The sequence below is a fragment of the Rhea americana genome, unplaced genomic scaffold (genome assembly GCF_003343005.1).
Source record: "Rhea americana isolate MKP2758 unplaced genomic scaffold, rheAme1 scaffold_35, whole genome shotgun sequence".
NCBI lineage: Eukaryota > Metazoa > Chordata > Aves > Rheiformes > Rheidae > Rhea > Rhea americana.
In genome coordinates this window covers 1191897-1206394 of record NW_028186479.1, presented here as the reverse complement: position 1 = coordinate 1206394, position 14498 = coordinate 1191897, and the positions used below count along the sequence as shown (strand labels likewise).

At 35.6% G+C, this 14498-nt stretch overlaps 1 protein-coding gene across 3 annotated transcripts in view; it reads left to right on the top strand.

Annotated features, from left to right (window-relative positions):
* Positions 1–7994: 7994 nt before the first annotated feature.
* Positions 7995–14498, top strand: part of SLC4A7 (solute carrier family 4 member 7) — a 72395-nt gene continuing 65891 nt past the window's right edge. For all 3 annotated transcript variants that reach the window (XM_085311781.1, XM_085311779.1, XM_085311780.1), the window contains exon 1: positions 7995–8105. In XM_085311781.1, the coding sequence (XP_085167907.1) occupies positions 8070–8105 (36 nt within the window). In that variant the 5' untranslated portion in view covers positions 7995–8069. The remainder of the gene's footprint in view (positions 8106–14498) is intronic.

Below are 14498 nucleotides of genomic sequence, written 5' to 3'. Positions count from 1 at the left end.
TAATAGTAAATCTGAAAGAAACACTTACTCTGGAGACTTGATTTCTAACTCCTTAGATACTACATGCATTTTTTTTTCATTTTTCTTCCTCTCTTGTCTGATCTTTGTGTGTGTGTGTGTTTGTTTTTTTTTTAAGCATTCAGAACTCCCTACTAGCTTTAAAATACTCAATTGCAAATGTCCAGATTCAGTTCCTGAAGCCCTTGAGTATAGCATATTCATTCTGCTGGAAGCTATGTGCTAATATAAGCTTTAGATGTTCAGTGTGGTTTGGTTGTTTGTGTGTGTTTGTGGGGATGTGTGGTGGTGGTGTGTTCTTTTTTTTTTTTTATGTCTCTGGTCTTAACAATGTCTTTTATTTCTTTGTCATAATGTTTGGTTTACTGTATATTTAGCTTTGTATTTTAGTTTTTCCTTTTTCTGTCTTTTAATGAGGTTACTTATGCTCATAAGGAACATCTTAAAGCTGCTGGATCTCATGTTCTGGTACAGATTGCAGGAGAAGGGTTTGTATCTGAGGGCATGACTTGGTATGTTGAAGCCAGTTTTGTGATTCCTAGAGCTGTATCAAAAATGCCCTGGTTGCATCTCAGTGAGCATGGGTCTGGTGTAAGCTTRCTCTCTAAGTTTAAATATGCTTTAAAAGAAAATGATGATAGACTTTTTATTGGTAGGCTTTAGGCAAAGGATGGATATTGTCTGTCTTCCTGAAGCCATTGTAGAAGCCAAAAGCCTTCTAACCTCTGCRTTGTGTTTTCTAATTTCACTTGAAATCCATCTTGCCTTCAGATCGTATTTGTACTGTTTGGTGGTGATGTACAGACTAAGCACTACATGGAACTGTGGTCTGACTCTGGTTACGTTAGCAAGAGAAGTAACTTCTGTTGCTTATTCTAAAATGATTAAAATTGTTTATATATTGTTTGGGTAACTTCAGAAAGCACCTTTTCTGATATTTTTTGGCTGGTTAAAACTCCATGCAAATGAAGTTTAAATGTTAGTGCTCTCTAAAATGGACAGTTCTAAATGTTTGTTAAATCAGAATATTCTAATTTGTTTCACATGTTGGATGCATTAACCTTTTTTATTTATTAAATAACCTTTCAAGTCATGAGTTTTTAATAAGTCCTGCAGCATGAGCGTTTATATTATTATAAAGAAGAGTAATGTATAGGTCTTTAAAATTATTATCTTGTAGATTCCTTTGCTTCTCAAAATAAGATGAAAGAAGCATTAACAAAACTTTTAATGGCTGTCTTTGGAGATAAAGGGTGCATTAAATTTAAGAAAGATAGATTTTCTTCTGTAGTTAACTTTTTTTAGATCTCTTCTTTTTTTTTTCCTCGCCTGTTGTCAGTTGAACTCACGTATAAAACGCAGGCCATAGTTTAGATATTCTATTGTATGAGTCAACACCTTGCTTTTAAACCAGAGCCTCCTAGTCAGACAACGCAAAACATTGTTTCTTACTGTATCAGAAAATAAGCCTTTTTGATTTTTAAAAATAGAAACAGAACAAGCTCAGCTATATAGCCTTTAATTTTGTTCAACAAAGCAAATGAGAAATAAAAGGGGGTTCCCTTTTGAAAATTAATGCTTTCAGTGATCCTGCYAAAGGAGATTAGGCTAGCTCCTGGAATTTTAAAGTTCTGCTAGCTTTCTGTCTGACAACATCTTCYTTTATAAAAGCTATTTCAGACTTATATGTATTGTACTGTGACTTGCGGGAGGAAAACGGAAGAATTTGGCAAGAAACTATGTGTCTTCAGGATATAGTTACATTCTAAGGCTGAGCTGAACTAATATTTTTGTGGCCTCTCAAGGAGGTCTCATCTTCTTCACTCCACCCTTCTCTGTAAGCTGATTTAACTTGTGAAGCACCTGCCCGTTCTTCTACTCTCCTGCTCCACCCCTTAAGCCAACCCTTTTTTTCTGGGTTAGTTTTCTGAAATTATATTACTGAGTTATGTTTATTCCAAGACCAGGAAAGAATSAGATCTAACATAAGGCAGGGCTGTTATAATGTCTGGCTAGAAAATTGTGAGAAGAGGGGAAAGTGGCACRAGTGGTGTATCTCTGTTTCAGTGGCAGCAAGCTGTTAATTTGATTCAAGTTTGGATGTAAAACTACAGTATTTGTGGCTCTACAACAGATGAAGTCAGTTGCTGGAGTTGCTGTGGTCCTGCCCTTCTGCAGCTCAGGCGAAATATTCTCACCTCTTCAATGTACCAGCAGTGCCTGACCCTGTAATGAATGGCTTCAGAGCTGAAGTAGCAAGAATATTTTAGGGTTGTTTGCTGGATCACTTCCCTGTTACGGTTTGTTGTTAGTTCATGTGAGTGGCAGTGGTAGCACAAGGAAGGCACTAACAGCCTTCTKTTATCTCTACCTTGTTAATAAAATATACTTGAGTTGCTAGAAATTTTTTCTTTTTGGTAGTTGTGAATTTGTCATGGTGGAGGCTTACTAAGCTTGGTGGTTAGCATGTAACACTGGTAACAGTCTGATGACTGGTATTCGTGAAATACAGAGATTTCAGATTTGTTGAAGTTATTCAAAGTAATACAAGAGATGTAATTTGTGGAATTTATTTTGTATTTAAAATAATCTACGAACAACAACATCTGAATCCTGTACGTTGCCCTATTTGGAATGTAACAAATTATGGTGAAATTCTGCTGTTTAAATTGTYATGGTCATTAGCAGGTCCAGAGTTTTACTTCTTTCCTGTCTACTTTCTTTTTAAAGAGAAATGCTGTGCACCAGCAAATAGAATCTTGGAGTGCTGACACTTCCTACTTTGTTAGTAGTCCTGCTTTGGATGTTAAATATGTTTCTTTACCTTCCTCTTACTGCTTGCAGAGCTTTGATTTGTAGGTAGTGATTTTTCTTTGTGATAAGAGTAAATGTGTTGTCAGATATTTGATTTTACTAGCAGGATGATCTCAATGCCTTACAARAGAAAACAAATAGTTAGAAGTGATGGTAATCCCTCCATGACTGGGATGCAGTTATATATATAGAGAGGAGAATTGAAGAGATGGGGAAAGCTGAAGGTAGAGAGTTAGGTCTTGAATTTATCTAAATTGTTGAGATTCATGATCTTTCATTTTTCTTGAAAGAAAAGATATGTAGATGAATAGCCATTCAAAAAGTATAGTATTCATTGAAAGAGTCAAGTTTTTATTTATTAGCTGTTGATATTTGGTGTTCTTGTTAAGGAACCATTCATTTTACAWAGGAGCAGTTTGATTCAGTGGTATTTGAAGATTCTATCCTAACTGTAATTTGACTTCATTTTTTTTTCCCTCCTGAAGATCTACTATCAGGGAAAGGYTTCTGCATGCCTGAGCTTCAAGTGATGTCAGTACAAAACACATTTTTTTTTTGTTCCATATTATGTTGTTTCACACAGACTCATCAGCTGTTCATTTCTGTGCCGTCTGTTTATTCCAGGATAAGGATGCTTAAACTTTGCACAGGTGGTTGCAGAACATTTAAAGATTTGACCCTGGTAAGATGTCCTTAATAGTATTAAAACAATCCTGATTTGTAGTTCTTGTGTAGTGATTTAAGACTTACCTGGAATTAACAAAAAAAAAGAATGTCTCTCAAATCTGCCAAGTTGCCTAGAGATGAGTTTTATATAAAAGCAAATGATGAAAGATATGTTGTAATTGTAAAGGGAGGAGCTTTGAATTTGTAAAACTACTTTCTTCTTTTAAACTCTCACACACAAATGTATTAGTTTACACAAATGGCTCATTGCCATTTGCAGGGTGATCATGCATTCATACATGTTGAAGTGAARCTCTTGTCATTGTTCTGGTTGTACACAGTGAATTTTTCCCGTTTGTCACTACARTGGAGTGTTTTTGAGCCCAGAGATAATGTTACACCAAATAAGCTACTCTGAAAATTGATGTACTTCTCTTCCCCTCCCACCCCCCARTCATTTCATGTCCAGATCAGGATTTGCAAGGTGATTATCAAAGTTGTCTGCACAGAGTGCRTGCTAATCTGGCTGCTGATGACTCTTCAAGTCAGAGTTCAGCAGTATCTTCTCTAGACAATAAATTTGCAATTCTTGAAATGATGTACAGTTGTGTGATGTTAGGAGGATTCAAATTAGTGGATTTCCTGGCGCTGTCTCAGAATACTAGTGGCTTGTGGCAGCTGGCTTGCAGTGTCCTGAGAAATTCTGGAGTTGGGCAGTAGGACAATATGCTAGAGAGCATCTACTCAGATTATTTTGGATTTTTGCAAGCACTCAGTTCCACTCATACGTGTTGATACAAAGTGAAGCAAGCTGAAGCATGTTATTTTGATGCACCTCTGGGGAATTAGCTGTTTTGCAGAAGTTGYATCTTTAAAAAGTCTTAGGTAGGCAAAACAATATTCCCAAATGGATGATTTTTCTTTCATTARATGATGAACCGCTGTCTAAACCAATTTTGCGTTCCCTTGCTAAGAGAGAATAGCAGCTTCTGGGAGCTTATATTTAATTCATGTGTAACAGAGAACTTACACAGAAAACAGAAAAACAGCTTCCTATGAGTTGGTAGGTTCCCATTTAATAAAGAAGTCCTACAAGAGCATCTTTAGTGATATTTTGACATACTAATATTAGACTTTTGTTTCATGCAATCTCCAGCATATTGTACCTCTTCTGAGGTCTCCTCTCCCTGCTACACTCCCCYCTTCCCCCCTTGAAAAACTTCATCTAGAAGTATTGTCGCATGGATAAGGAGTTCTTGTTTTTAATATTTGTTTCTAGAGAAACATTCCATTCTTCTAGAATCATGAAGAAAACTAGCAATGAGCTGAGCTTTGCTCCCTCCACTTCCCCCCCCCCCAATTGGATTGAAAAGAAGATCCCCTTGATTGCATGGACTATTTTGTTAGAAAAGAACATAATGTTCACTTCGTATGACTCCCTCATATAAGGAAGGGTTGAGTTTGGGTTGTGGATGCAGCTCTACATCCCTCCCTCAAACACAAGATTTTAAAATATTAGCAGAAAGCTCATACCAGATCTACTAATTTGTAAGGCTAGACATGTGTATGTCAGTAGGGCCTCTTGCAAGCACACCGCCACTCAGTTTCTATGTGCTTWGAGCTGGCCAGGTGCCAACCAGTTTCAGTCTGAAAGCACTGTGTTTAAGCTAATGTGGCAAATACTGCCTAGTAAAGCTGCTTGACTTTGAATAAAAAACATGCTTGTGCCCTGCTGACTTAGAAAGTTAGATCRAGCACAGCTCTGTTTTCTACAGACTGCAAACCCTGCAATAAAGCAGTTCACTGGCTGGGGTAATAGTTGCCCTTTCATTTTTACAGCAAAATCTGGAGGATAGGAACCTGTGGCTGCAATGCTGTTTGGTTTTTTTTTTTTTTTTTTTTTTTTTTTTTTTTTTTTTTTTTTTTTTGGGGATGCATTAACAGTAGTGTTTCTGTAAGATGTAATAGGGTGTATTTTAATTGAATTTTAATACTCCAGAAGCTAGTTATAGCAAGTGGCATGAAAATTGCTCTTCTAATCCATTGTAGTTTTCTGTGCCCTGCCRGATGGTTAACAAAGGGTTTTGGGCAGGAATTAGTCCTGCTTTAGGTAATTTTTTTTTTTTTTTTAATCAAAGTCTGTATACTGCTTGTGAGGAGATTAAAGACTATATATTACTTTCAAAAGGTTAAAATTTGTGCAAAGAGCTAGGCGCTCATAAATACCTCTTTCTGTCTGGAGATAGGTTGACTACAACTAAAACACTTTCTGGATCTGTTTTTTTAAGACAGTGCTTTTATGACTGGAAATAACCTGAAATAAGTGGTACTTGAAGGAGTTTAAAAGTGAAAATTGAGAAGGAAAGATAGAAGTTATCATGAAATACACATATATTTCCTTTTTTTTAAATAATGACCCCTTATGCACATTTTATAGATTTTTGTTATTATCACAGCATATGGTTGAAATCTTGCTGCAGCACAAGTTGTTTTGCTGAGTTCTCACAGTGTTGCCACAGAATGTTCAAGGACATGATAATTTTGAATATATTTGACTACAATTTGTTTTAGAGTACTGACTTCTGTAGTTAAGCATGTTGAGACAGTAGCAGTTTTAAATTGCTGCATTGTTCCTTATCTAATGTGAAGCTTTTCCCAGGTATTTATTCTTAGGTAAGAGCAGACTTTTATCACACAAAGCATTTTTGTTGTGGGACTTGGGGAGGGGGGGAATCTCAGTGCTATTGAAAGACTTGTTTATTGTTTTAGAATGTTGGCTTTTGAGCTTGGCGCTCTCTATATGCATGTTTCTTTATTTTCTGTGTCTTAAAATAAGTAGCTTTTGAGTGTGTGGGTTTTTCTTCTTTATTTTGTCTCAAGACTGAGTGACTATTACCTAGCAATTGTTTGACTGCAGACTAGATCTCAGTAARATTTCAGTAAACTTCTTCAGTGATTTTTAAGGTCCCAATCTAAGTATGTATGCTTTCCAAAACTTAAAAAAACCAAAAATCCTTGCCTTCTGTTCCAAAAGAACTGGCCCCTCCTTCCCCTAACCAAAAGACTCAAACCAAGTTTGCACTCTCTGCATGGTGTAGGAATTTAAATACTTTGTTTTCATATGGATTTATGCAAAGGAAGACTACTTTAAAATCTAGGAGAGCCAACCCAGAATACATGGAGCATAGCTGTTTAAGTACTTGTCTGAATGGCTGAAGGACTCTGTATAAATCTTTGGTCCACATGAGGAAAAGATTAGACTTGACTGAGGATGCTGAATTGAAAGAGAACCAGGAGCTGGGATATCTGGTATTTTTGTTTAACTTGTTCTTCCTTTGTGAAGTGTTTAGTTTACGAGCATTACACATAGCGGGGGGGGAGGGGTGGCTTTGGTAGCTTGAAGGATAGAAGATTCATTAGAAGGAAAAGATGACAGCTTARTTTTAATGTCAGCACCTATTTACAGAAATAGGAACAAACCACTTTTAAAGTCTCTTCTCGTTTCTGAATTAGTAGGTGATAAATAACATCTCTAGAGTTGCATAGTATATTCTTTGGTAACATTTAATCCAAATTTATAAACAGTGTGTTATTTTGTTTTGCTCAAGTTGTTCTGTTCTTTTTTTCTTTGGGAGGGTTTGGGAGTTCAGCAATACTAGAATTCTCAACATTCAAGAAGTATGAATGAAAAAAGAAAAAGGAGTGAGGAAGGTGATGTTATGCCATAAAAGTTAAATTATTGATAATGCCATTAAGAGCCTGTGTGTTTTATGGAGGAACAAGGAGGTTTAGGTATGGCAGTGATGACAGAGTGAAATGAAGCTCTGAATTTGATATGGTAGACTAGAGGATACATTTTCCTAAGGTGTTTGCTTTAAGCAAACAAAAAAATCTCTTTTAAGAGCTACTTGTATCRTATCTGAAGGTGAGAGTCCTATCTTAATCTGGAAGGAGGCATGTAAGTAATTACTGCTAATAGCACGGCATTTTTTTACCTCTTCACAGGAAAAAAAAATATGCAAGAAGATTTTTTTTTTTTATAATCCTTGATTTATTTTGCATATATATGGCTTTTGTTGGAAAAACTTCGGAATGAATATTCAGTGAAGGATCAGTAATGGCTATAAACACACTTAGCAGATGTTTTGACTTGTGGGTTGTTCCATTCTAGGAGCTAAGTACAAACATGCTTTTACTTCATAGTGCTAATGAAGTCTTGGATCTGAAAAAAAATACACCATTGGTGGTGTTCATGACTGCTGTTGTTGCAGAAAATGTTAAGTCTCAAACTCTTTCAGTTCCTTTTTTGGTATTCTCTAAGCTGGAATTGAAGGCATGCTGTATTGCCCATTCTGCTSTTGTGTGACCCTGTGGTAGCTGTAATCAGTGGCTTGGGAGATGAAGGAGACTTGCGAGATAGCGATTGGCTGTGCGACTGGGGAGCAATTTTCCAGAGTACATCTGTGTAAAACAGAGTGAGCTAAAGCAGTCATGTATGCACAGTCGCTGGTATCTTGGGAGATTCATTACAGTGTCTTGTACAAGGGCATTCTCCACTTCTACGTATTAGCATGGAAGAAGCTCACCCAGGGAAGAAAATGCAACCTGTATGTAAATAGCAACTGTATAACTTAATAGCTTGAATGTGTTTTGATACAGTGATATTTAGCAACTTGCATCTCAGAGTGCTGGACTGTGTTGGGCTCGTTAGTTATGGAAGAAATCTCTGAAGGGTCTGGTGGTAGAAAGCTCTACTTAAAGTATTACTTCTGTTATATACGAGATAATTTCTGTGTAACTAGAAATGTGTTTAATTGTACTAAATGGCCTTATCTGAAAAGAAAATATGCTTTTAAAGTCAGAGTATGCTGCCAGATTTTAAGATTTTTTTTTTGAATATTTTTTGACTCAGTTTTTCTTAATTTGAAGGTCACTGACTATGGCTTTACGAGTTGTTTTGTGAGCAATTCTCTGCAAGTATAGTGGGGAAGTTTCTGGTGACAAATCTTGAAATAGCCTAGTGATTGTTCCTTTTGACATCTTTATCTTAAAAACAAAACAAAACAAAACAAAAAAAAAAAAACCCAGAAAAACCCCAGTGAACTTGATGAGTTTGTAACTCAGACAAAATGTTTGTGGAGGTAATGTTCTTCAGACTTAGGTGTTAAAGCTATAGAACTCCTTCCACTGAAGCAGTGAACTTTAATAGTTCTAGGAGTTTAATAGTGTTATGAGCTCTTATTTCGTTCTTGAATGGGTAGCCTTTATCACTGGCATTTAACTGCAAATACAGTGTGTAACAGGAAACTACTTTAAAGTGTTAAGTTTTAGGAAAATTCCACCCCAAAGATTTTAGTTTCCATTGGACTCAAAAGAGGCTAGAATGTGGTGGGTTTTTTTTTTCTTTCTTTTTAAAAAGATCACTAAACTTACCATATTCCTTTTGTGAACATAATCAAGTTTCATTTAGACACTTTAAAATGAATCTAATTGCAATGATCTTGTTTCTTAGAGGCTCTGTAGTACACCTATTGATTTCTGATTTCAAGTATGCTGCTGCCTTCAACTCTGGACACAGAACTCTGAGGCATACGTGTGTCAGTAGGGACTGTTACTTAAGTTGCTACTAGTTAAAGCTGATTTAGTATTCAAAGGTAATCTGCTTTCTTGGCATTTAAAAGACAAGGCAAAGATATATTTCCTGCATATTCAGCTAAGAGATAGGAAGCAAAATGTTCCTTGAAGTAGTTACTAGATTTCTGTTAACATTTTAGGAATACATAGATGGTTTTCTGTGTTAACATTTTGTTTTTATCGAACTCTTGTAAGCACGAGACTTGCACAACATTTTGTCCTTTCCCTGTTCCATATCTCTAATTCCAAGACGGACAGATGGATGAACATACATGTGCACGCACGGCATTTCTGCTTAAGTGTTAGCTAAATTGACAACTGTATCTTAATTAAAAAGTTGTTGAAGCCTCAAATTTAGAATGTGTATTTTTCTAAATGTAAGAAGGAATATTCTATTCTGTTCTGATTTTTTTTTTTGTTTCCTTTCATTGAGCTGGTTACTGTAAGAATTCTACTATTTTGCATGCTGTATTTGTAGGCTTGTTCAATTTTGAAGTGTGCATTGTATATAAAATATATTTTTCTGAGGGTTGTGCTTTAAAATGTAGAGAAATTTAAGCTGTTTGGCTGTTAGGCAACTGATTTTTTTTGGGGGGCCTTAATTTTAGAAATAATTGAACTGAATGGAGCAATTAATATATTGAATTAAGTTTAGCAGTGATACAAYTCAACTTCATAAAATGATAGCTATATTGTTAAATATGCGACTTGATACTATGTTGGACTGGAGATGGTACTTGCTAATTTTATGCATGGTGTTACCTTATCTGGCTCACAGAACAGTGAATTCAAACAGACTTTTGATTTTAGTAGAATGTATTCTTGCATTTTGGTCACTGCTCTTAAACTCAGTATTTATCAAGCCATCGCTTTGTCTTCTGTTTGTTCTGTGTTTGTGTGTTTTTTTTTTTTTCARTAAACTGAGAAGTCTTTCTTCAGTGCTTTTGCTTCCTTTTCTTCCTGCCTCTTTCTCCCTATTTCAGTTTTCATTATGATTTGTACATGACTTTGTATTCATTCTCTAAAGACTAATGCGTGATTTATGTGGGACATGGTTTGTCTTGTAAGGTGTAGTCCTTAGTATGATAGAGACCTGGTCAGTGTCTTGTAGAACTACTGAAACAAAAATACTTATAAAAATGAAGTATTTTCCTGTGCAGGAAACAAAATCCATTGAACTATTGACTTGTTTAGAACTTTTTTCCTCACAAGTAATGCAGATTATTGTTGTTCTTTTTAGCACACACATTTCTTACAGTCTTCCACAAAGTTTTGAAGAAATAGAAGTAAATAAAAATTCTGGAGAGTTATTGAAGTAGCCACATATTTGTCCAAAGTTGGTGTTTGTAATAGTTCCTATGTTCTTGTGAGTCTTTCAAACTTCATTTTTTTTTGGGAGGATAAACTGAGCAGTTAGTTAGAGGATTAGTTAGCTAGAAAAAAATTTTGAAATATTCCTAGCTTATTTCATTATTGCTGCAGGCTTACTGAAATCTGTGTCAAACTTCCCTGTAAGGCTCTGAGTATCGCTGGAAGGAGCATTTACATGTGAGGATAGTTGTGTAAAAGAGCATTTGTGTATCCACAGATAAAATTCCCAGGAAAGAGAGGGGGGAAAAAAACCCAACCAAAACAAACCAACAACATYAACAACAAAACCTTAAGCAGTATTTGAGTCAGTACTGCTTGGGCAGCAACTATGGCTATGATGGTGGAAGAAATCTGGAAAACAGCTGTTCCTGTGCAAATGAGATCACAGCAAATAAAAGCAAGGAGGATCCAGCAACAGTTTGTTTCCTGTTTTAAAAYTGGAAAGTGTTCTGTTTGGGAATTATTATTAATGTTATTCTCATCTGTGTATGTTTAAAGGGCAAGACCAGCTAAAAATTGTATGCCAACAGAATGAAGTAGGCCCYGTTTACACTCAGCACGCTTTCAACTGCGGCAAATTCTGAAGAAAAAATTTGCCRTGTAGGTGACACTGTCCCCAAATAACTTATTTAAAATGTATTTATGGAACAACTTGTGCAGTTCTGTTAAATACTACTTAGCAGGCTGAATGATATCTTCACTTTTCCCTGCAAATAAATGATTTTTTTTTTCATATTCTGTTTGTCTTTTAAGGAAGCAGCCACCTATGTTTGATGCTCTGCTCTCCACGGTAGATGCAATTTACCTCTGACTTAAAAGCAGAATCAGTTTGGAGAAGTAAAACAAAATATTTAGGAATTCAACTAGAAGAAATCTTTTGTGTGTCCTCTCCTATGCCTTATTTCCTCCTGCAAACACCAGAGCTATCTTTTCTAGGGCTTCAGCTAGTTCTCCAGCTGTGCTGGAGAAGAACTTCTGTGTTGAGGGGAGATAGATGGGGCAGAGGAGCATTGTCTTAGCTAAGTAATGGTTTCAAATRTTATGTGCAAAATATTCTCAGTGCCGCTGATTAACAGCATTAGTCATTTATGTGATCATTGTCTATCACCAGAATGAGAGAATTGAGTGAATTAGATTTTAAATGCCTTAAAAAATGTGTTGCTAACAAGATGCATGTCTTGTAGGTGGTTATTCAGTAATGCAGTTTGGCATCGTGCCTGTCTAGAGTCTGTAATGTGTATGTGGCTGCATAACGTTAGATGAGTTGCATGGTGAGAAGCAATTGTACAGATGACAGTAGAAAGTTTCCTTTAGATTTATTTTTCTGTGTGTCATATTTGTACCAGTCCAACAGACAGTAACTAATACATGCTGTCGGATGATGTCAAGCTAATCCCTGCATTTTTTTCCTGTAATTTTTCACACAATTTAGACTTGATTTGAAAACAATACTGCTTTGATGAAACACACAGTTCTCATACTTTAAATCCAAAAAGTGTATTGTTCTAAATGTGTAAGTAGGTATTTGTTTGAGTGTCTGGTTTTAAGTGTAAAAACTAACAGAAACTTGTCTTAGCCCATAACATCTTATTCTTGGTATTAAGTATTCAGATTGTAAATATCCTACCACAAACTTGTAAATTCGTATCCTTTGTCACAATCCTGTATTTGGGCATCCATTCAAACATTCTGTGTTGCTGGAGCTCAGTCTGCTGTAGACATCTCTAATATTTTGCCTAAATGAGTTGCCTGCTTTCTAGAGAAAAGAGAATTGGACTGATTTGAGCTGCTCTTCAGAAATGCAGTCCTTTTTGCTGTGCATGGCCTGACACCTAAATGTCCTATTTTGATAGAAATTCTAAATGGTTTTGAATTTCTTTCTCTTTCCCCCAGATAAGTATTTTCCTTCTACTATCAGGAGTTAGTGAGCAATGCACTACACAGTACACTTTTTCTTTTTTTTTTTTTTTTTTTCCCCTTCTCCAGATAAATGGAAAATGTACCTAGGCAGGCACTCTTGTCACCCTTGGGCATTCTAGCCTTCCCTAAATAGCAGTGTTCTTGAACAGTCATTATGACTGATAACATGAGTCAAGTGTGAGACATTTGTGGATATTTGTTTGACTGAAGTAAAAGGGAAATTACTCTTTTCTCTTTGGTTGAAAAGGTTATGAAAATCAGAGATGTTAAGAGGAACCCTGGCAAGATTCTGCTAGAGTATTCAAATGTCTGTCTGGCCTGCAACAGTTAAAGTTTTCATTTTCATGGAGTTCAAAAATCACTAGGGAAAGTTGGAAGACCAACAAAGAAGATAGGTATATAAGGCTTAATATGAAGGTCACTGGAAGGTTGTATCTGTGAGACCTTTGCAGGTATTTGTTTGGTAGGAAAAAGTAAATGTAGTGTATTTTAATAAAATCTGTTTAGTTTCTGGGAATTTTTTGTCTTGAAGTACTCTGGATCTTTGTTCTATGTTTTCATTTATTATTATAAATGACCACCTCCTTGTAAAAAAGCAAACCAAAGCTGAAGGCTGTCATTGGATTTAATCTCTCTGGGACAGCTTGGTTACTGCTTCCATTAGTTTTGTTTCATGGGCGTGTTTTTCTTGATTATTCCATCTTTTTTACTGAAGAGAGATGTTACATGCAGTACAAATTAGTTTTAAACTTCTTCACTTTGACTCATCTGCTTTTGTGCATCTATGGGTTTACCGAAAGTAGAATTTCACATGAGATCTGTGGTAAACTGTAGAGGAATGCTTGCTAAGATGATGCCATTCTCTTTGGGTGCTTAGAAAAGGGAAGTGGACTAGTTTCAAATAATTCCACCTCACTTTATGACCTTTTTTTGTCTATATAAATAAGGAGATGAATCTGAATGGAATGTGTTTTGACTCAACAGCTGAAACAGTTTTCTCTCACCCTTATATCTCAAACTGACATAGTAGATCTTCTGCAATTACTGGAAACCTGTGCCCTACAGACTTTATTTTTAGCAAGGAAAATACTATAGCTTTAAGTCAGTTTTATAGCTTATTTGAACTTTTCTTTTTGCTTGACCTGAGGTAAAAGTATCTTATAGTGGGATTTGCTATTGGCATCTCAAATGGTTACATTAAGAATGGTACTTTGTGTTTCTCTGAGCAGAGGCTATAAATGATAAGCTTTCTTCATGTATGCTATTTGTGGTTGCTAATGGTTTATTCTTGGAAGAGTCTTTGCATATGTTGAGTACCTTGAGATAGTGATAGAATGGTTTGTAAGGGCATGCATGCCTTTCTGTAATTTAATCTCAAAAGACATTGCTTTCACATGATGTGGTTTTGAAAGCTGCTTCTGTATGTACAAAATTGGTAAAATACATCTGTGCTAAATGCAAAGAATGATAAATATTAGCAAATACAGTTTTAGAATGTTACTAAGGGGAAAACAAAATCTTACTATACATACGAGTTTTCTACTGTGTGTGTGTGTGGCAAAATTTCTTCTTTTTAATTAAGAAAATAAACTTATTAAAGTAAAAACATTACTTTTTAGTAGTTACCAGATCCAGATACCTGTATGGTTATACAAGAAGTTGATATGGAAGAGGTTTTGATGGCACTTTTCCAAATAGCAGGTTTTTTTTCCCCTCTCGAATTGAGACATTTAAGATAACCTGCATAATTTGTAATGCATACAGATGTATATAAATTTGTAATGTATATAAACTTATTTCTGATTTCTCTGGTAATGTGTTAGCTTTGTGCGTACATGTGGCTCTAAGCTGGTGTGTCCTATAATCTTCTGTTTTTGTGTCACTGAGATAAATGTAGTAGGAATAAATTTGAACATAGGTATGCTTGAGTTAAGTGTTTTACTGTGTGTGTTTTGATTCCCCAATAGACTGTAAACTTAAGGCTTTTAATGCTGCTACCTCTAGACTTCTTTTTTTTTCTGTAGGGTTTATGCATGTACATTTTCTTTTTTTTCCTCAACTTGTGTTGGAAAATA